Source organism: Populus trichocarpa, chromosome 3 (assembly GCF_000002775.5).
Source record: "Populus trichocarpa isolate Nisqually-1 chromosome 3, P.trichocarpa_v4.1, whole genome shotgun sequence".
Classification (NCBI taxonomy): Eukaryota; Viridiplantae; Streptophyta; class Magnoliopsida; order Malpighiales; family Salicaceae; genus Populus; species Populus trichocarpa.
Window position 1 is genome coordinate 14,336,190 of NC_037287.2, and position 23,596 is coordinate 14,359,785.

Consider the following 23,596-nt stretch of genomic DNA (forward strand, 5'->3'; position numbering starts at 1 on the left):
TCCGATGCTGAATTGTGCCGTCATTTTCTGGACGACAACGACTTAATGCAAATTTTTGGGAGAGGAGAAGGCCACCACACAACTTTTATTCTTACCCCTTTATCTTCAATCTGCTTGCACCTGTCCAAAAATCGATTCCCCAGAGAGGCAGCAGCGTCTAAGTTTCCGCATGCCTTGTACTGAAAACGACATCTAAATAATTGCTATTAGTAGATCATGCGCTGTAATAAATCTTTATGTATCAAACAAGAAAAAACATAATAAATAAAGATTGTCTCCCTATATATGATCTAGCTTGCTAATTCACATCAATTTAACTTTATTTCGAAATAATTACTGAGCTAGTGGCGTTTGATTTCTATAAATCACTGAATTGATACAAGAATTCTAATTTGACTAAAGCCACCTTCACAACCTGGAAAATGATTGAATACATCTTGGTGTAACCTAACCCTATCCCCTTGTAGCTTTTCAAACCAGAAGCCGGCAAGGTCATCATGTAATTTTCTTCATGAATCCGAGGACATTTTTGGAATAAAACAAAGACAAAACACGCATTTTAATGTTGATAGGCCAAGAGACAAAAGAGTCTTTTTTGAGTGTTTGTGTAGTGATATTGGTTGAATTTTTAAAAGAAATTATTTTAAAATATTTTTTTTAACATTTAAATAATTTAAAAAATTCAATTTTAAAAAAAAAACCATTCTTTTTCAAAATCAGAGCCACCACTGAAACAAATACTTTAACCACTAACAAAACCTCTCTTCTCTTTACCCGTTCATGCTTTGCGTTCCCAACGTTACACCTGTCCACACCTGATAGCTTCTTTCGCCGGCCAGCTACACGTGGCAGGGTTTAAGATTCCATCACTGCTATAAATGTATGTAAAAAATCCATTTAAAAAGAGGATGACCACCTTGGTAATAAACAAATACTGCTTTGTCAAGAGATCCACCTCCACAACAACAAAAAACGATGCGAGTCTCCGGCGAGAAAAATGGCGGCGGAGATGACGAGTCTGGAACGAGTGTGTACCGAGTTCTGGTGGATCGGTGCGCGAGTCTTGAAGCGAGTCATGCAAAGCTGAAACAGCAACTGAGTGAACTTACGGAGGCTGATGAGAAAAGAAAAAAGAATAATAGCGAGGCTATGGCGATGTCAGATGCCCAGTGGGGGTGTATTCCTGGGTACTTCACTACTGGGAGTCCTTACAAGAGCGTTCTGGATTGCATTGGACATGCTGTTCATGTGTGTAGGGCTTCCTCAGGTGAAATTGTATACTGGTAGGTAACTATTGAATATATATAGATATAATTTCTTGCACATATATATCTTTTACTTGGCTTATTGCATACCTGAGGTTGTCTTTATTGGTCCTTGGTTTGGTTTACTTAGTTTGAGTTGTGTGTGGTTGTGGGAGTGTGTTTGGTAAAACAGTTCTAATTAATTCATGATACAAGCTGAAAAGTGTTTGATGAAAGTGATTTTGGATTAGATGGAAATTGAAACAATAATAAAGAAAAAGAATTGTCTGCATACCTGAGGCTATTTAAGTAGAGGAAGGGGGAAAATTGGAAATTTAGCAGGGTTTTGATTTCCCCTATGCGTATGGTGCACTGATTAATTTGTGGGTGAGATGGTCATGGTAGTGTGGCCACAGCAATTGTGAAGATGTTTTTTTATGCGAGATGATTCAGGATGCAGGTTTTCTGTAAAGTTTCTTGTATATCTTTATTTTTATATACTGGTTGACGCTCGTTGAAATGCTGCTGTTATATGCTAATAACACCACAAAAATTTTTTTGTGTATTTCTTGTTGCATTATTAATTTACAAGTTGGTTGATCCTCTGTTTTGGTACCATTTAGTAGTGTTTTGTTCAGCGATTGTTGAACTGAGATATATAATCCTATACAGTAATCAATAATACCATCGAACCTCTCATATACATCATGTGGTAGCTCCTTGGTTAGCCTAGAATTTTGTATAGTTTGTTTAGTGGTCATGGCTGGAAATGCATTGAGCAGATTGGTGAACAATAACTTAGAAACTACTGTGATTATTTTTCTCAGTTACGAAACGTTAAGAGTATTTCATATAAGAACATTAACTCAAGAAAGTTTCTTGTGTATGCAGATTACTGAATGAACTTTACTGTAACAACCAAAAACACTTAATTAATTAGGACATGGTGTTAAGAGCCAGGAATTATAGTGTCAAGGCTGGACTTAGAATATTGCTAATGAGTCCAGTGCAATGTTTTCTTGTTAGATTAACGTTTTAATTATTATTTTTTTATGCTAACAACGTATTTTAGTGCTTTTTTTTTAATAATTTAGACTTGCATTTGCATACAGAAGAAGCACTAATCTACTGCATGGATTGAATAATCAATTTTAGATTGCAATATATCCAGATTTCTTAGGTGTGATGTGTGCTATTAAAACATGAAAAGTATCTTGGTTTTTGGCACAACGTATAGCTAAAAGAAAGAAAGGTTTCACAAAGAGAGAGTCTTGATTTAATAAACTCACAATGTCAAAAACAAAATTAACCCAATGTCCAATACTGTTTAAAAAATAAGTTAAACCAAACAAAATAATAAAATTCAAATTAAATAAAGCTCTCAAACCCCAAACCTAATTAGAAAAATAAGTTACAAAACAACAACTTTCAGATTTAATATAAGATTTAATAGAGATATAAAAACAACCCTAGTTAGTTACAATAAGTTAAATTCCTACAACATCAGGTCTATTAAATATGTTCGTAAAGTTTTAATCTGATTCAATAATTAAATTATTAAAAATTATATCTATTTTTATTAATAAATTTATTTGACTCGTGTGTGTGTATCTTTTAAGTTTTGCCTTGTTGATTCACCTCATATGTCATAAATATGATCATATGATTAAATATCTATCAAGTAGAATATGGTTGAACTACTAAGATTTATATGCATGGTGACACTTGCATTGTTATGTATTGTTCAGCTGCTTTTGATCACGTTCCATGTTAAAACATAAATTGTTTGTTTGATTTATTCAAAAAAAGTTAAGGAAATGACTTGAACTTATATGAGATTGACCATAGCAATTGAAAAAAAGGCAAAATTCGTAAATGCAATTAGTGTTTTTCCTCTTTTTCTCCAATAGCTTTGTGATTATCATAACTAGCATATTCTCTTTATGGATGGAACTAAGGTGCATTTTCATGCGTTACCCTTTAGCTGATTTCGAATTTCTATCAGGAATCGTTCTGCTGAAAATCTATATGGATGGAAAGACAGTGAAGTCATTGGACAAAGTGCTACTGAACTCCTTGTCGCCGAAGACCATTATGCACATCTAAAGAAGATAATGGAAAGACTGAGCTTTGGACAATCATGGTCTGGTCGGTTCCCATTTAAGAAAAGATCAGGTGACTTGTTTATGGCTTTGGTTACAAAAAGCCCATTGTATGAGGAAGGTGAGCTTGCTGGCATTGTTACTGTTTCAAGTGACGCAGCAATATTTAACACCGAAAACTCACAAAATCGTGCTAGATTACGGAGGCTAAACTTGAAAAAGATTCAATGGAACCCAAGACCACCAATTGCGCCGGTGACGCAGATTGCATCGTCAGTTTCCAATCTGGTGCTTATGTGTATATATTACATCATTAGAGTTTTGTCCATTCTTTTTTTGTTCAAGTTCTATTTAATTTCATTCTCAGAAGTTTTATGCCCTCGTGCTGTTTAACCAATCAGGCCCCAAATTTTTTGGCTCGAAAACATGGTGATGACACATGCAATGAACATGGAAATTCTTGGGACAAAGGAGATACTGCAACAGATATGCGGTGCTTTAGATCGGAGATCCCTGGTGAACCAGTAAGTCTCAATTTTACTAGCCCTGGTTTAACTTTGTTTTATATATCAGTTGAAAGGAAATACTAAGCTGAAGTTTTATTATTGGAGGCGAAACTCAATTCTGATTTCCATGATGCGTAGAGACCTCAAAAAGATGAATCTCTGTTCGAATTCGCTCAACGTTCTAAAATTGTATTGACTTTACCATAATTTCTTAAATTCTAATTAAGGTTCCTAACATAACAACACTAGTTTGGAACTCATTATGCTTGAAATCATCTGGTCATCATTTACTTGTATACTTTTCAGTTCTTGCAATGGCGCGGTTCTTGATGCATTTCTGTAAATTCATATACACTTTACTTTTAGACACTAGTAATTTCATCCAAAAGATTTTTAATTTGATTTCAAACTGTACATTTTTTTTTTGTTTAAAAATTTTGATCAAAACCTTTTATTTCTTTTAGTTAGAATGGAATGCATTGGATTGATTTTTCTCACAAAATTTTGATCAAAACAATTTTTAATATTTAAATCATTAAAATTTACTTCACTGTAGAGGCTGTCTCTTTCTTTGTTACCTGTTTTGCTAATTACTTGGTTGAAATGTCTTACAGGCTGCTAAGATACTGTTAGCAAAGCTGAATATCAAGGGCATTGGCAACATTGGAAAACATGACGATGCCAGTGCTCAACAAAATGGTCCTCGTAATGTTGCAGAAAGAAATGAAGCACCAAATGGAACTAACGATCTTGCAAGTTCAAAGGCATCGTCTTCTTATCACTGCAACAACGATGCTGAAAGAGAAATTTCACAGAAAATAAATTCCTCCTCGGAATTCCGAAGAGAATATTCAAATGCATATCCAATCAGAAGCCCTAATGATTCAGAAGAGAACTTTCCTGTAGCCTCATCAACAGAATGCAATGGACGTCATGGGTTAGATAAGCCAGGAGATCAGCTGCAAAAATTAGTCTGCCAACAGGACAGGAATGAATTGGAGCTAGAAGCATCAAACTTGGAATCCAATGGGGTAGAAGATGATGCAAAAAGACAGCCAGATGGTAATTTTCCAAGTAACGAGAAGAGTGTCGGCAGCCTTGGAGGTACATCAAGCAAAAGGGATCGCGATTCAAATTGCATAGTGGACTGTGAGATTCACTGGGAAGACCTACAACTGGGAGAGGAGATTGGTCGAGGTAAACTTCGAAGGCATGATATGTGTTTACCTTTGTTACATATGTTGTCCTTTAAACTGTTTACACGAATGCATACGTGTAGGGCTAACTTGGCTTCCAGGGATGATATGATGAGAAGAATTACTATTTTTGAAGTGTTTTAGCAGATTTTGAGTAAATAAAACAAAAATAAACTTGATCTTCATTCAGAACATTTTGTGTTAATATTCAAAGTAAACATATTTCATTAAAACATTTTATGTTGATATTCAAGTGAACATATATATTTCATTAATGTAATGAGACCTTGTCAGAAGTGCTTGGCAAAAGTACAGTATCTGGTCTAATTTTGATCATGTATCTGAACTCCATTGTTATATTAGATGATTTTAACTATCATTAATTATAGGCTGTTCTTCTTAAAATTCCTCTCTTATCTTGGTTTTGCTCTACAGGTGCATATGCTGCTGTTCGTCGTGGAATTTGGAATGGATCGGTAAATTGATAACTGGAAAAGTTCTTCTGTGTTGTTCTGAGTTCCAAATTAATCTTGATCTAAAATGATTTTGTTTAACACCAGGATGTTGCCGTAAAGATTTATTTTGGGAATCAATACAAAGAAGAAACTTTACTAGACTACCAGAAGGAGGTGCTTAAACACTCAGCTTTCAATTGTTTGTAAGTTTCATTTGTGAAGGAAAGACCTGATCAATGGGTCTCATTCATGTAGATCGATATAATGAAAAGACTCAGGCATCCAAATGTGTTGCTATTTATGGGAGCAGTATATTCACCAGAAAGACTTGCCATTGTCACGGAGTTTTTACCCAGGTAATGGCAGTGCTCTCTTTCTGAGGAGTGATCACCCAGTGGTATTGTTTTGCTAGCTCTCTTTCAAAGTGACCAAGGCTTCCTAGAGCTGCCGTTTGGTGTTCTGTCAAAATCTAGTGATATGCAACTTGGGGATGAAATCAATGCTGTCCTAATGGATGCGTGCTCTCCTACTATATGTTCTGATTTCTTCAGAAAACTAATTTATCTTATATTTCTTCTGTTTTTCATGGTAGGGGAAGTCTTTTCAAGACACTACACAAAAACAGCCCGGCCTTGGACATTAGACGGCGTCTAAAGATGGCCCTTGACGTTGTATGTTATCAACGACTGTTTTATTTTAGAGCACAGATGTTGTATGTTATCAATGACTGTTTTATTTTAGAGCACAAAGGGGGCTTGTGGAGTTTTTCAACCGACAAACAAGGCCTTACAGTTTTGACTTTTACTGCAGGCTAGAGGCATGAATTATTTGCATCATAGAAATCCACCTATAGTGCATAGAGACTTGAAATCTTCCAATCTCCTCGTTGATAAAAACTGGACTGTCAAGGTAATATCCAAATATGCCACAAGTTATTCAAGCACACTTGTCATCTAGCAATTGCTTCGAAAACCATCTGAAGTCTGTTACAGGTTGGAGACTTTGGCCTGTCAAAGTGGATGAATGCAACCTTCTTAACTGCAAAATCTGGAAGAGGAACTGTAATGATCTTAGCACTCTTCTTTAATTATTTCCTCCAAATGTTGAGGAAATTCCTTCAGTTCCTTAGCTGCAAATTGTGCGAATATAATGGTCCTCAATGTTGTCAGTTTTGATGCATTCGTCTGCAAATATTTTACCTGCGTTTTTTTCTCTGTGCAGCCTCAATGGATGGCCCCTGAAGTCCTCCGGAATGAACCTTCAAATGAAAAGTAATTCATGAAACTAAACCCTGTTAATCTAGAAATGGACAAGTGCTGGTTTCTTAATTTATGCTAAACAGATTCAATAGAATTGCTTGCTTGCGCTAACCAACATAGAAAGTAGAGGTGACACGGTCCCTCTTTTATCATCTAGCGTTCTTAACTCTTGATGTATTGGACACCTTAATTTTACCTACTGTCTAGTTCAGCAATCAAAAGTGTTCAAGGAGTAGAAATCATTAAACCTCATTATTAGCTAAAGTAAAGAGAGATCATCGTTTCTCCAATTTATTCATTAACTCACCAATAATCTTCTGAAAATTAGTGTTTGGCTTGCCCTGCATCTGCACAGATCTGATGTGTTCAGTTTCGGCGTCATCCTCTGGGAACTCATGGCTGTCTCCATTCCATGGGTCAAGTTAAATTCCTTACAGGTATATCCCTCGTGATATGCATTTCTCCCATATTACCTTAATCATCGACACATACATATCAAATACAGCACTGAATATTTCATAAAATCTCACTGAAAGTGTGTTTCTCCGATTTCAAAGATAGTTGGGGTTGTAGGCTTCATGGATAGAAGATTGGAATTACCAGAAAGCCTTGATCCCAAGGTAGCATCTATTATCAACGACTGTTGGCGGAGGTACTTTTCTAAATGCATATGCACCAACCTTTTTTATTTTACTTTTAATAATGAATTGGGAGCTTACAAGTTGATGGAAACTAATTTTGTTTGAATTATACAAGCAGTGATCCTGAACAACGTCCATCGTTTGAGGAGATAATACAAAGAATGGCAGGTGATCACATATCCTAGAGATGTTGAAGACTGAAAATAGCGATCGCTTGCAAAACAGTCCAAAGACACGTCAATACTTGAGTTAAGTACACTTAGAAGACAAGAAGCCATAAGGTTGTTTTGTGTGCGTGTTTTTAGAGTTTAAAAATGATGTAATAAAGAGATGACATATGAACGGTAAAAAATTGAAATTCTAGAGTTACCTTACCTGGTAATGCTGGTTACCAATAATACACAAAAGTGCCTGTTTGGCCACGCCTTAGCATTTATTTTTTTATTTAATCATAATTTTATTCTTGAAACACAATTTATTCATGTATCCCATCAATAATGAGTTTTGAACTCAATTTATGAGAAGCTACTTTCACATACTTTTGCTACATTTTTTCTATGCTTTTCATTTAATTATAGTTTATTATAGTTGAATTTGCTACCCATAAGATTAAAATAACCTCACCCTCCTTTGAACTAATCAAAAAATCAATGCTAGGCAATTTAAAAATTTAACGAGATCCAAGTTTTTGTATCTGTAAATTATATATATATATATAGTTCTCACCAATTGTTTATATAATTTAATTTTTATCCCCATTTTGTTTCTAAAAAATTTTTAATCGACATATTCACAACTCCATGAAAACTAGAGGTTTTCCTATATAAAATATATTCGTAAAGACATTACAATAAGTTTAATGGGATAATAAAATTAGTATTTTAATTTCACATTGTTACTTTTACAATGTATTAATAATGAAATGTACATTAATGTAATTGCAAAATAAAAAAAAAATACATGATCTTTTAGATCATTTTATTACCAATATCAATTTGAATCATTGTTTTAATCAAATATCTTACATATATGTTTTTTTGTTGAACAATAATTTCAATCATAATTTTAACCAAATATATATTTTAATTAAAATAATTAATTTTTCTAAACTTATTTTTTTCATATTTTAATCATAAAAACTACCACAACCTAACACATTCAAAATAGTGACGTGGTTCGGGGTCGAAGCGTGTCTGTTTAGCATGGAGTCTTCGAGGTGTGTTTGTCCAGTCCTCAACTTAGTATTGGTGATTTGGTGTCTCGGTAGGCTATATGGACATTCCAGACCCAATATGGAAACTAATTTATTATGGGCTCGGATCAGCAAAACTCTCTGGGAATTGTGCCATCTTTCAGAGTCCAGTATAATAATGAGTCACATGATGTACCCGAGTTCCTTAGGACCTCATCCTCGAACCTGTTAGTCTTTGGACTCGTGGGTATTGTTGACCTGGTTTTGTGTTTTGTGTTCGTGGTTTGGCGATAAGGGGTGCAAATGCCCGTCGATGGAATACAAATCCTTGGCCAATAATGGGGTGCAATTCCCAAGCCCCCCAACTGGCATGGTTCCCAGTGATTTCCAGAACTGGGAGTGTAATTTTCTCATCTTTTTACCTCGTTACCCTGCGAATTGTGAATTTGCCATGTCCTAATCTTAGTTAATGTTGTCGGGCATATTTGGAGGATCTCCCGACAGCTTTTTTGGCCAGCATGAATCCCTGAACATTAGATAATCTTCGTACCTAAATTGATACTTGTTATATGATGCTCTTCAATTTCAATGACTTCAAATAAAAAGCATGTTCACCAAACAACAAAACAAGAGAGACTATTAACACTCTAAGTTTTGATCAGACAATCTACGCGAGTGCCATCAATTCTAACAAAAAAGAAGAGGGCCAAGCTCAAATTATCCAGTCCCATTGCTCTTGCTGTGTTTAGCAGGAGTAATAAAACAGGGCTAGACGGGCAGTATGAGCCTTGTCTTCCTATCCTGTGCATTCTTGGGACTTTCATGAGCCCCTGTGATTTGAGTGTTTCATCTAGTTCCTAAAAAACATTGAATCAGGCATTGACCTAGCAGTATTCACACCTGCAGAAAATGTTGACTAACTAAGCTGACAAATATCCACACCCGTGAACAAATGTTTGGGAGGCAAAGAACGTGCCTTGATTTGACCAGGTCTCCTACTTTGACTCTCTCATCTCTTTAAAGTATTGATCCAGTAGGGCTCCATTACACTTTCAATTCAACGTGTCATGATCACAGTAGCTAAATATATGATCGACTCTTTTTTCTTTAATTTCAGTATTTGATATTCTGGTGGGGTGAGGATACTTCTGTATAATAGGATAAGTTTGTACGATAAGTACGTACGAGGACTGGATCATTCATGTCATTGCTAGAAACTCGACGAGAAATTATATCCTGACAACATGATCTTGTAGTTGCATCCTGTTGACAAGAAATCCTGTTGGCAAGATACCATAACCATCTGATACCATAACCATCCGTTTCTTCTTTTTCTTTCCTTTCCTTTCTCGTGAAAAAAAAAAGTTGTGCTTAAATTGACCATGAGCTTTTCACACTTGTTATATAAACAGGTAAAATAAAAGGAGGATTCACCGTATAATAACTATTCTATCTTTCTTATAAAAATTGCATGTATTTAGATTAGGGATATTTTGATATTTTTACTATGTGTACTGATTATTACTAATTTGTTGGGGGATTTATATTTGTTCAATGTTTTATGAATAACAAAATAATAAAATAGTCCTAGAGTAGAAATTAGTGGTCTCAAGTAGAGGTATTTAGATATTTTTATTTTTTAATACATAATATAACTGCATAACTACACACGTAACTTTTGATGCAAGATATTTAGTTCATTATAGTCGGTATTATTTGGATCTTTTAGTCTGGGTTTAGTTGTTAATAGTGAGTTTGGTTTCATGTTTTAGGGTCTCTTTTAAAAAATTTTAGGTTGATAAATTGATTTTTAATTGTTGTGAGAGTGTCTATAGCATGTTTTTTTATTAAAAAAAAAATATTTGCCTTGATTTTCTAGTCACCACTATGCTGACCTAATTATGGATAGACAGGTGACACATCATTTATAATGTGTCGTATAATTTGTTTATTTTTTAACAAAACCTCTTAAAAAATACAGGCCTAGAGACGCGGGTGACACATCATTCATGTGCCTAGATGTTTTGGGTTGTTAGACCCACACACATAGGCTTTTAATGGTTTTGTTTTTACAATTATTTTATTTTTTATTTAGGTGCAACATAAATTTATTAAAAATATTATTAGATCCATTGAGCCTTTGATGCGAATCATTGATTTGATGGGTCGTGACACGGCATGTAGGGTTGTTTTTTAATGCATTTTCCTCGTAATTTCAAAAACAAATAATGCAATTTATCCCTTTGTTATCATTTATTTTATTTATTTAACTTCAAATAAATAAATGAAAAATAATTTTATTGTTTTTTATCACATAGCTTAAAAAAATTATGTCTAATTGGGATCATATTTTGACCTAGGTTTTAAATCTTGTTTGTTGATTAAAGCTAACTGAGATTAATATAGCATTATATATTTTAAAATTTTCAACTTAAAGTTTTTTATAACTCTTTTATTTGCTTTAAAATTTAATCTGATTTGTAGTCAATTAAGACACAATAAAGGTCCAATTAGGAAAAGAACGAGGGAATGAAAAAAATGAAAGATAAAATCCAGTCAAGTTAACCTATTATGGTTGTGTCTATTACACGGTTTTTAGATTTCACGCATTAACCCAGATCGATATAGTTTGTTTTCATTTTATTAATTCACTCCTTCAATTTTTTTTTTCTAGTTTAATCTCTTAGTAGTTTTTTTTTTTCATATTTAAACTAGAGTTAAACAAGATTAAAATATCCCGTGAAGTTTTTTTAAACCAAATAACTGTTTGAGTTAAGCAATCTTTTTATTGTTTGCTTGCTTGGTAGAATAAGTTAGACCAATTTTTATTTATTTATTAACATCTATTATAATTAATTAATTGATTTGAATATACAATAAGTTTTTAATTATTATTTTAAATAATTTATCCTCACAGGCAAAAATAACACCGTTTATATTTTCTAATACTGTTATATATATATATATTTTTTGACCTCAGCGAAACGTGGTTCCAAAGTCTAGTTTCGTGCTATTCGTCGAGCCCTTGGAAGCTCTATTAGGGTAATATTTCAGTGCAATTGCAATTCTACTTCGAAACCTTCCGGATTACTTTTTTCCCAAGTGGATTTCAAGCCTTTACATCAATATTTTAGATATTATATTATACCAAGCCTTTTCTGGGATTGCAACTGGAGACTCTCCCTCCTTCCCTTTCAAAGATTCCAAATCTTTAGCTACCGCAGGTAGGGACCCCTCCCCTTTTAAATGATCCTAGATCTTATGATTATAGATTCGGATCTTATTATTCTTAGATTTGTTATTTTTGATGTAATCTTTTATCCCTCGAAGAAAAAATCTTTGTTTATGTTCATCTGCTTGGTCTTTTAAAAAATAACGAGGTACTTCAAGAGAAAAGGTTGGTCCCGGCTATATTTTTTCTAGCTGTGGTATTTAAAAAAAGAAGAAATTACCTATATTAATTATTTAAAGAGAAAAAAATTGTGTGTTGGTTTGAAAAAACATCCCTCGGCGTCTTTGGTTTACGAGTTTTTTCACAGAGGCTACGGTCTCTGGTGAGTTGAAACGACATAACAGCCTATGACATTGTAGGTAAAACTCTGGCAGATCCCTACAGATAGAGTTGTGAAGAGATGGCTCATAATCCTTTTCAGTGTTCCAGTTACCACCCGCTGGTAGCAGGGATTGTTGTTTTCAATGAGACCCGTGAACTCCACTCCAGAACTCAAAAGAATCACCCAGTGAATTTAGGATAAATTGGGCACTACACAAGATTAAAAATATGTGGGAGCATCAAATTTTGGTAAAATATTATGATTTTAATGTGTCTTGTTTTAGAAGCATAATATTTATTAAATATTTTTATTTTTAAGTATAATGAGATAGTTTTTATGTTATTTATTAAATATTGTTATTAAATATCATTCAATTCAAATTTATGGTATATGTATATATTAACATGATTCTTATTTTTTTAATTATCTTATTATTTTATTAGTGTTATTTTTCTTTTTAATTGTGTGTTGGTTTGAAATTATCCTTAACAGCGTTGCGTTGTGCATGTTATATTGCAATTCGTGGGGTTTTAAATTCAAAGATGAGATCATATTATTTAAAACCAAAGATTTTCGCTCTTGCCTAATTGTTTCCTAGCGACTGTGTTTGGCGAATGTTTCTATTGATTGGGTTCTACTACTTGGAGTCTTTCATTAAAGAAATAAAACTCCTGGATAGAACGAAAAATTAAAAAAAAAGGTTTGAGTTGCCCCAAAAATTGTGGGAAAAAAACTAACTGTAATTTGCATTGTTCAACGTCCAATCAAATTTGCGTCTACCCTGAAAATATTCCCAAACAACAAATGCATGGTTAATCTTAAAATAAAATAAAAAAAGAAATAAAGCAATCATTTTTTTCATCCAGAGTAAGATAAAGAGCCCATATTTTAAAATAATATTTTTATTTTATTTTTTATATCCATACATCAAAATCATCTAAAAATCTAAAAAGTATTAGTTTAATATATTTTTTAAATTAAAAAATTCTTTAAAAAATACATTGTAAAACAAAAACAAATACTCACTTATTATACAAACTATTCGTTGGAATCAATTGATGTAGTGGCCCATTGTTTTAAAATCATAATATTGGTAGCGTCTGTGGGCCTAAAATCACAATTTTGAACAATTTGTGAATTTTGCTCGCAAGTCGCACCTCTCATGAAAAGGAAAAGGATATAATATTCCTGTACAAAAGTTTACGGGGGTAATAATATAATTTGGAGGCATGAACGTGCAGCCGCATCAGGACAGACGATGCAGGTTCTTCCACGGCTTCCATCATTCCATGGCACGTTTTTCCATTTGCCTTCCTGTCGCATTCAGAGTTATTTTTATTTTCTTTTTCATTCATGAACCCATTTCATTCAATGGATACTCAACTGAATGACTGGATTTTTTTGGCGGGTTGGTAATGGCGAACATTATATCTCCTTTTGTTTTGAAAATTGGGGTTTGGGAAGGCATTTGAAAGCGGCTAATGTTATTTGGGATAGAAATCCTACTGGTATGTGCTCCGCTCGGAGTGGTTTTGATTTCCACATGGGTACGGAGAGTTGGAATTGGGTTTGGAAACTTAAGGCTGCACAGAAACGTATAGTTTTTATTCGATTAGCTGCCTGGAATCGGCTTCTAACGAACAAAGTTAGGTATGAACGTGTAATGATTGTTTTCCCTCTACGTTTGGCATGTAGTGAGAAGCCGGGATCTGTGCCGCATCTTTTACGGGACTGTGAAAAAGCCTACTGTCTTGTGGAGTAATTTTTTCATGAACGATTGTGTAGTTGGCTGCAGGTTAATTGTACCAGGAGTGGTCTGAACAGTTGGTGTTCGTGTGTACATGCTGGTGATCTTGGAAATGACGGAATGCAGAGGTGATTAATGGAGAGATAATCGCACAAATTCAACGAGTTTATCATCTTTTGGATGATTATAAATTAGCTTTCGGCGATTATAGTTTGGCTAATTCTGGTACTCCTTATCGGTTTGTTAAGTGGTTACCGCCTGCACTAGGTTACTGGAAGCTTAATGTTGATGGTGATTCTTTGGGAAATCCCGAAGGAGCAGATTGTGGTGGTGTGATCCGGGGCTCTCTTGGTAACTGGAAGGCTGAGTTTTCTGTATATTTTGGCCACACAGCAAATCCGGCGGCTGAGTTATGGGGTATATGGCAGGGAATTCGTTTGGCTATTGATAAGGATTGAATCTGATTCAATGGAAGCTTTGAGAGTGGCTAGTGTGAACCCTTCTAGGTGCCATCCTCGTCAGGGTCTCGTTCATAATACTAGGTTGCTTTTAACAGACAGAAATGACTTCCAAGCTCAACCATTCGTTACGCGAAGGGAACCACTGTTCTGATTTTCTTGCAAGAGTGGGGTCTAGGCAGGAGTTGCAGCCGCATATGTGGGAGGTTCCTAACCTGGAGTACGAAATATTATACTAGCAGATGAGGGGTGTTCGTTTTTGGTCGGAGCAAGTTTCTGTTTTTCTTCATCATTTTTACCAGTAATTTAGTTACTAGCTTTAAAACCCGCTATTCTATATCCCGAGTAGAATTTCAAATTAAATTTTAATGTAATAAAAAATAAAATAAAAGAATATATTAATATTACATCTACATTTTATTATATTATTTTTTAATTAAAAAACGTAAAGATATTGTTTATTTTTAATAAAGTAAATTTAAAAAATAAATGAAGTCATTAATTGTGAAAGAGTTATTATTCTAATTAAATACTAAACTATTAAGCCAATATTTTAATTAAATACTAAACTTGATGAAAAGTTAGGTTTTCAACTTTTCAAGCTTGGCTATTTTAGTTGTTGGAATTATGACATCAAATTCCCTTATTTTTTGATAATATTTTCTCTTGTTTTCTAAGCTTGAAAATTAAAAAATAAACAAAATAATTTTTTGAACTAAAATAAAATTATTATAAATTTGATAGGCGCCATGAATTTTCTCTATGTTTACATTCCATTCCTTTGTCTTTTATTTTGTTCTTTATACCATAAATTTAAACTTAGTCTCATCTAATTATGCCATAAAAGGATTTGATAAAAATAAAGGAACAGAAATAGAAAAGAATGACAAAAATTAGAGATATAAAAAAAAGGAGCTACATTATTGTTTATATGAACAATCAAATAGTCAGGAAAAACTCTCTTTTTAGTGTATTGTATGATAATTGCTAGTTAAATATTGGAAAAATATATTTATCAAACTTTTTTTTTCATTAGATCACGTTAAAAAAAAACAATTCACAGTGACGAAACTTATTAAATGAATTATATTATGTATGGTGATTTTAAAAATAATCACAGTAAATTCAATCCCCAAGCACGAAAGTAAAGATTGACTGACAGCTTTATCTAATAGGAACATGTAGTTTGTTTTCACAACCATATAAAAAATTAATTTCGCTTACTAATTATAAAATAAAATATTTTGAGCATTAAAGTTAAAAAAAAAGGAAAAATATTAAATACATCTAGAATCACGTTTGCATGGAATAAAAAAAGAAGGGATCACGTTTGTATATCTTTCAGAGTAAAAAAATATTTTTATTTTCATTAATTTCTATCTTATAAAACTTGCACACAATCAAATTTCAAATCAACCAGAGAAAGAAAATTAAATGAAATTTGCTATATATGATACGCCACTGTAATAATTCTCGTGTAACTGTAAAGTAACTATTGGAAAAATCAAACCTAATTAAATACCAGTGTAATTTTATTAACTAGTTTATGTTATTAAGTTTGAAAAAGAATAAAAACAATTTATAAAATTTGATAGGATATATGAACCTAATAAATTGGCACCTCAATCAATTTTAACTAAATAGAGATTTAAAAAAAAAACCAAAAGTAGGGATGTGGCTAAATTACTGTAGCTACATGAGCAAATTACTATTTATTATAATAATATATATTTTTCAATTTTATTATTCTGTAACTTAAATTTTGTTTTTTTAGTTTTATCCTTCAATATTATATTGTGTTCAGAGATTATACTTCATGGTTTTTTTTAATTGTATTTATGTTGGATTATATATCGGTCTCATGGGTTTTTTTTTATTTCAATCTTCAATATTAGATCTATTGAGAGTGGTGCTTCATAATTATTTTTAATTTGCTTTCTATGAATTTATCTTAATCACATGACTCAGATCGCAAGTTTATCATGTTAAACAGGTTGATTCGGGTAGTTTGTTTCAAATCTTGATCATTTTTTTAAATGATTTTTTTATTTGATATTTTAATATTGTGTTGATTGAAAAATAGGCTTTGCATTTTTTTTTTAATTTGCTTTCTATTGGGATAACCTAATCTCGTGACCCGAGTTGACTCAATTTATTTTAATTTTTTTTTAATATCTTGGTTTACAATTTCACTATCAAACAACTTAATCTTCTTCTTTTTTTTATTTTTTTTATCCAGTTTCATCTTTCAATACCAGGTTGTTCGGGAATCGAGTTTCATAGTTTATTCTAGTTTGCTTTATGTGGTGTTATCCCAATCTCTTTGATTTATGGTTTTTTTTTTTTCGATTTCAATCCTTAACATTAGATCTATTGAGAAATGGAGCTTTGTAATTTTTTTATTTACTTTTTATGAATTTATACTGATCTCATGAATTAGATCGTGATTTTAACAGGTTACCCCGTGTTGTTTTGGGTTTTTTTTTCATGTCCTTATTTTTCATTGATTATTTTATTTTATTTTCAATAAAACTCTGCAATTATTTTTATTCGCTTTTTATGAGTTCATCTTAATTTCATAATCTGGTTGTAGGTTTGTCATGTTGAATTAAATAGTTTTTTTATTTAATATTTTTTTTTCATTTTAGTTATTTAATATTGAGTTGACTATGAATTGACTTTTATAATTTATTTTAATTTTATTTCTGTATAATTATTATATTTTCATGATTCAGATTACAAATTCAACATGTTAACTCGATTTGATTTAATATGTTATCATCTTGATATATAGTTTTTAAAGAATTTAGAGATGTCATCCAATAAATATTATATTTTTAGTTTATAATTAAATTTTTTATTATAAAACATGTTAATAATATCTAGTTATTTTTTTATACTATAATTATTTTTTGATAAACCCACGATATAACTTGTGCCAATTATGTTGTAGTAGCCAGTAAAACTCGATGTATATATATATATATATTTTTTTAGTTTAATGTGGGTATCCAGGCTAGCTTGTGTGTACCTCGACTAATCTCACGGTCTTTGAAGTTAACGATCATATAAGTTTCTAGTGGTTATCATATGAGTAACCACATGACTCAAATCTAAAATTATAAAGAAAAATAAAACTCTTGATTCCAAGTTTTTATCACTTAAATTATAATTGCACGGTAATTATCGAGGGGGAGGGGAAGTTACACGAGGATCCAATTTCATATAAAAGAAAGGAATCACCCGATAAAATAATCCAAAAGGTCATCTTGACCAAAACATAAGCTGCATGCAACGTTTGAATCACACGCGCAAACCAAGCGAATAGACTTTCGCTTTACCCAAAACACTCCCATTAAATCCTGCCCTCATTTTCCAAATCGTATAAAATTCCCCGGATTTATATACCCACCAGTGAAATGCCAGCAAACACCCTCACCCTCGCTCAACTCCCTCCCCCCCTCACTCCCTCCACTCCGAGTAAACTAGAACTTGACCAGCCTCTCCCTCTCACTCCCTGCTATTGCTAACCCCAAACACCCCAAAACCTTCTTAACACTTCCCTCTCACTGATGGGTAAAGCTTCCAAATGGTTCCGTGCCGTTCTCGGCCTCAAAAAACCCGACCCACCACCAGACCGCCCCGTTACAACTCGTTCTAAAGAAAAAAGGAGATGGAGTTTTGTCAAGTCCCACCGTGAAAAAGACCAACACCATCACCAACAGCAACAACAAGAGACGGAAGCCGTTAAAGCAGGCGTTTTGTACGGGCAGGAGTTTGAGGAGGACCCAAACAAGCATGCGATCGCTGTGGCTGCTGCTACTGCTGCAGTTGCGGAGGCTGCAGTTGCTGCCGCGCAGGCAGCTGCAGAGGTGGTGCGGTTAACAAGCAGTGGGAGGTGTGTTGATAACAGTGTTGCGTACGTTAGCGGGAGTCCTGGCTTACGTGAAGACTTCGCTGCTGTTAAGATCGAAGCTGCTTTTCGTGGCTACCTGGTAATATAATTCGTCTCACGTTTTTTTCTTAACGTTTATTCCTTTATTCTATCCTGTTTAAGAATTTTATTTATCTTTAGTTAGTCATGTTTTTTCGCCAATTTTGTTGGGATTAGCGCTATTTAGTCATGAACATTTTATCTTGAAAAGATGGGATGCATGTTACAGCTGCCTGCTCTACAAAGTTACTAAAACAATGTCGTTTTCACTCTTACAATGTTATTTTTTCTTCCTGCATTGCACTGTCACCTGAGTTGTTCTGCTCTGTCGTTATGCTTAAAGAATTCAGTGTCCGAATAAAATTGCATTTGGGAGGTTCTTTTTTCCATTTACAAGTCCTTCAATTGAACTATAAATGGAGCCAGTTTTTATATTTGTACTTGTGTGGTCACCAGACTACCATGTACAGGGCCGTGAATCCGTGTGGAACTAAAATTTTCACTTCTATCTTGGTTGGGATGTTCAACGTTGAAAGCAAATAATGTGGTTCTATTTTTGGTTTGGATCTTGGAGGAATAATTTCAAGCGGTACCATGTCATGGTGTTCTTTTATGTAATTTCAAAGACATTGTACCCAAGTCTTTAACTAGTTATCCCTGTGAAGCTTCATGATTTTTTTATTTATTATTATTATCGGTGTGCTTGTTTAGTTTATTGGTATGTTTGTAGCTTAAATGCTTTTGATTTCATGTGGAAATTGCTGTACAGGTGCTTTCTTTTGGACCACTAGCGTCTGTGATAATAACTTTATCAACGAGATGCTCTATTTAAAAAGATGGGTTTGTCTAATTCCAGTGTTACATTCCAAACTGTAGGGCCCAGCTCCCATTGTCAACAGTTGTTGGATGGATTTTGGCCCGTAATGCCAATAGGATTAGACATAGAATGGTAGTAAAATTAAGGATATTTGGTAGGTTTTTTTTTGGTTGACAAGGAATACGGAAATTGTTGACAGTACACTTTTTGAGGTTTCTCGTTTCCAAGTATGGTTCAACTCTAAATGCTTTTAGTTGCTGGGTCTTAGGTAAGGGTGGGTACTGAAGTAGCGAAAAAGTGTAAATGTTTCCTTCAAGTCCAAAGATGAAAGTCGGGTTAGTTGTTCTATTATGGTATTGCTACGAGTATGTTTGTTTTTGTGTTCAAGGCGGCGTCTTTGAAATTTTTTTATTTTTTTTTCTTCAAATTAATTTTTTTTATGATTTTATATCGTTTTGATATGCTGATGTCAAAGATAAATTTTAAAAATAAAAAAAATATTATTTTGTTGTATTTCCAAGCACAAAACACTTTAAAAAACAACTACCACCATAATCACAAACACTACCTAAGTCAAGGCTTGTGGAATACTTTATTGTTGTAGTTTGTGGCTCTATTAATACTCATGGACGGTTAGGATTCCTTGGGCGGCTATGTTTTCTTGGGCATTTTAGGGTCTGCTGTAAATATACACCATATAATTCTATTTTGACATAGTGAAACATAAAAGCTCCCTGCTCCTGTGGATATAGGCACATTGCCAAACCACGAAAAATCTTGAGCTCTTTCTAGTTTCTCTCCTATTCAATATTCATCAAAGACTTTTCACAACATTTATCTTTTCCCTCACGGGAGGGCGGATAGTGAGATGTCATTGTCTTCTATAATGTATGTAGTGTCAGATGGGATTTTCAATTGGGACTTTCTCTAAGGCTTCTGTCCTGTTTCCTTTTAAAATCTTAATTGGTGTGAGTCGTTCTGTTTAGCGCCATGATTTCAAGCTGTTCTGTCAAACTGATGATCCTATAGTGAATGTAACAGTGTGAAACTATGACCAGCTCGAGATGCCTTTTTTTTTTTATTATTATTATTACATGTAACAAATGCGTACTTAATTAAAGGATTGGACATTTCTGCTCGAGCATTAAATGCAATGCGATGATTGTTAGGCTTTGAAGTATTGGTGTGTGTTTGATAAAGCAGCTGAAGGTGATTTTTCCCTAAAAAAGCACGAATTTGAAGGGTTTTTTTAGGTGTTTTTGGATGATTTTTATATCCTTATATTAAAATCATTTAAAAATACTTAAAAAACATTAACTTCATGTTTTTTCATACAAGGAATGCTTTAAAAAAACCCAAACAGCAATGTTAAACTGGCTTAACTTGGTGACTTTTTACTGGATTAATCTAGGCAAGGAGAGCGTTAAGAGCATTAAAAGCGTTGGTGAGGCTTCAGGCACTGGTAAGAGGTCACCTTGAGAGGAAGCGAACAGCAGAGTGGCTTCATCGAATGCAAGCATTGCTGAGAGCGCAGGCTCGAGCACGTGCAGGACGTGCCCAAATTTCTGAATCCTCCCACTCAAGCAGCAAGTCTTCTCGCTATCACCTCCCTGTAAGCGGAACTCAATTTTCCCTCCCATATTTGAATTCCTTATGCTGGAATTTTTTGAGAAGTGAATTGCTTTGCTCATGGAGTCAAGGCTACTTTTCTTTAGAGCTGCATACTAGCTTTCTTTTTGGCTTTAGACACCTTTAATTAAGGTGCATATATTATTTATGGTTTTGAATGATGTAAGCTTGGTGGGTTTGGTGAGGGTGGTTATAAAAAATCAATGAGCCATATTATACAATAAAATCCAACCTTCAAAAATGGCTGTGGTGCTCATGAAATTGGCTTATCGAAATTTTTTTAGAAGCAGATAACTGTATGCTTAGACTGTATTTCTATGTGCTTGTACCAACTTTCCCTAGGTTATGTGTTGCTGATCATATTTAAACTACCTCCAGGGTCTGCCAACCCATGAAAAATCCGAGCATGCCATTCGTGCTACGAGTGGAAAATATGAACAATCATCAATGCTTAAGGTATATTTATCCTGTTCTCCTTGGATGATTATTCAACTGTTAAAATCCTGACCTTGCACTTGTGGACCTGTTTTCGACATTTACAGAGAACTGGGTCAAAAACTAAAGGCAGAGAAATTGCCGATCAAGATGTTGCACACTTATCCTTCAATTGGTCAGAACATGGAATGGATAGTAGAACATGGGATCATCAAGCCCCTTCGCCAGGAACTGGCCCCATTGATGATGACAAGATCCTTGAGATTGATTCTGGAAAACCACATATTACTCCTAAACGCAGAAATCTCTTTCACCCTTCTCACCTTTCCTTGTCTGCGGATCAGTATAGCCATAGTTTCACAACATCAAAAGGCTCCACAGTCCGTCAAGCAGTTCCAAGCCCCTCATCTGGCGAAGTTCAATCTTTCAGTCCATTGAAATTCTCTCATGAGGTTGAGGAAGCATTTTGCACCGCTGATAATAGCCCGCAATTCTGCTCTGCATCATCAAGGGGTGGCAGTGGTAAGAGAAGTCCCTTCACTCCCAGTAGGAGTGGTGGCTCTAGAAGCTTCATGAGTGGATACTCTGACTACCCAAATTATATGTGTAACACTGAATCTTCAAGGGCTAAGGTGAGATCTCTAAGCGCTCCAAAACAAAGACCCCAGTATGAGAGATCCAGCTCAACCAAGAGATACTCGGTTCTCGGCTTTGGTGAACAAAGATCGAGTAGTGCACAGAGTGCTTCTGCCTTGCGTGCAAGTTTTACAAGTAAAGCTTACCCTGGATCTGGTCGTTTGGACAGGCTGGGAATGCCTGTTGGGCAGAAATACTAAAACGAAGTTTCAATGGTTTTAGTGTCTGGAGTAGCTTCTAATCTGGGTAACAAATGAGCGTGACTTAGTTTATACTTGATTTGTCTTAGATTAATGTATGTTAACTGTCAAGTTGTTTATGTTGGTGGCTAATTAGTATGATCACTAGACGCTAAGAATCCAATGGAAATCATCCGTGTAGTGTTTTTGAACTCGTTTTCTGTATCAAGGGTAAAATCAAGCTTAACCAGAAGTGTCAATTCCTGAATCCAAATGTATCAGGCTTCTCTTCTAAATCTTTTCTGCCATTTGCCATCTTTTCTGTAAAGAAAGTAGTGATAGATTTGAACTGAAACCAGTTATTGTCCTAAAACCAATTCAGCAGAGCGATCTGGTGAATTAATCTGGTGAATTAAACAGTCAATACTGTCAAAGTTTTAAAGGTAGCTCATGCCCTACAAGGGATTTAGGAGATCGCGTTTGAAGAACATGTTTGAGGACATGGGAAAGATAATGTTGGTGGTTGTGATGGTCACAAGTCAGCTAGACATGGCTACGGTCCTATGACTCCGTGTGGTCAATTTATGCATCTTTATCAGTACATCTTACATTCAAATGGAAACATTGAATTGCCCCATGCCATGCAATGCATTAGGGCAGGTCCCCAATCTGATTAGTACATCTTATACCCAAGTAGAAATTTCGAGTAGCTCAATGCAATGTCCAGCTCTTCCCTTGTTCAACCGCAAGCTCTTGAGTGGCCCAACTATTTCCACAGCTCTGTTGACTGTTGTGTGGTGGTCATGAACTAGCTACTGTCAAAGAGAATCATTCAGCTCTGCTGCAATATATACAGTTGGAAACGCGGTGTAAATTGCATTCTCAAAAAATTTTAATTTGTTTTTTATTAAAATTTAATATAGTTTATATGTTTTTTATCGTTTTAATGTGCTGATGTCAAAAATAATTTTTTAAAAATAAAAAAACATCATTTGCATGCATTTCAATACAAAAAGTTATTTGAAAAGCAACCGCTACTACACTGTTAAATATACGTTTCATTTCGGCTGAAATGGCTCTAATAGTTTAGGATCTCAAATTCTAGATTTTTCCGGTGATTTTGGCATCTCCATGGCTATTCATTAAAGAAAAAAAAAAGTTAATTTGAGTAAATCACTTTTATTGCTTGTATTTTTAAAAATATAAATATTGTTTTTTATTTATAATATTTAATTTATTGAACTTTTATTTTAATTAGTTATACGGTGGAAACAATTTGACAATGATACTCCAGGACTTTAAAAGTTTGCAATTCTAAGTTTTTAGCAGGTCTTATAGTATAACTGGATATGAGATAAATTAGAATATATTTGGATTCATCTACTCTAAAAAGAGAAATAAACTAAAGCACACGAGACTAAGTGATTTATGCTTCTTTTGTTTTGAAACCTTCCTACCTTACTATCCTGACATTTTATTTATATTGAATTATTTACTCTTAATAATTTAGAAATGTTTTAAATTTTAAAATTATATTTAGATACTTGACATTCTATTTATATTGTATAATTTGAAGTTAATTTAACTTTAAATTTGAATTAAAATAATATAT

General features: G+C 33.8%; 2 protein-coding genes across 3 annotated transcripts; both read left to right on the forward strand.

The window, feature by feature from the left end:
* Positions 1 to 812: 812 nt before the first annotated feature.
* Positions 813 to 7,941, forward strand: LOC7479264 (uncharacterized). Its single transcript, XM_024596962.2, has 14 exons — positions 813 to 1,283; positions 3,250 to 3,634; positions 3,748 to 3,870; positions 4,467 to 5,049; positions 5,484 to 5,524; positions 5,609 to 5,677; positions 5,759 to 5,859; positions 6,096 to 6,174; positions 6,314 to 6,412; positions 6,496 to 6,564; positions 6,725 to 6,774; positions 7,118 to 7,199; positions 7,320 to 7,414; positions 7,522 to 7,941. The coding sequence occupies exons 1-14, from the start codon at positions 976 to 978 to the stop codon at positions 7,586 to 7,588; spliced, it is 2,151 nt and encodes a 716-aa protein (XP_024452730.2). The 5' UTR covers positions 813 to 975; the 3' UTR covers positions 7,589 to 7,941.
* A 9,797-nt stretch (positions 7,942 to 17,738) lies between these two features.
* LOC7465842 (protein IQ-DOMAIN 22) lies at positions 17,739 to 22,252 on the forward strand. Of its 2 annotated transcripts, XM_002303533.4 has the most exons (4): positions 17,740 to 18,349; positions 20,517 to 20,717; positions 21,113 to 21,190; positions 21,277 to 22,252. In XM_002303533.4, the coding sequence occupies exons 1-4, from the start codon at positions 17,927 to 17,929 to the stop codon at positions 22,003 to 22,005; spliced, it is 1,431 nt and encodes a 476-aa protein (XP_002303569.2). In that variant the 5' UTR covers positions 17,740 to 17,926; the 3' UTR covers positions 22,006 to 22,252. The 2 variants fall into 2 exon arrangements, with proteins under 2 accessions (XP_024452833.1, XP_002303569.2); XM_024597065.2 differs by lacking the exon at positions 21,113 to 21,190 and having other exon boundaries at positions 17,739 to 18,349.
* Positions 22,253 to 23,596: the final 1,344 nt, after the last annotated feature.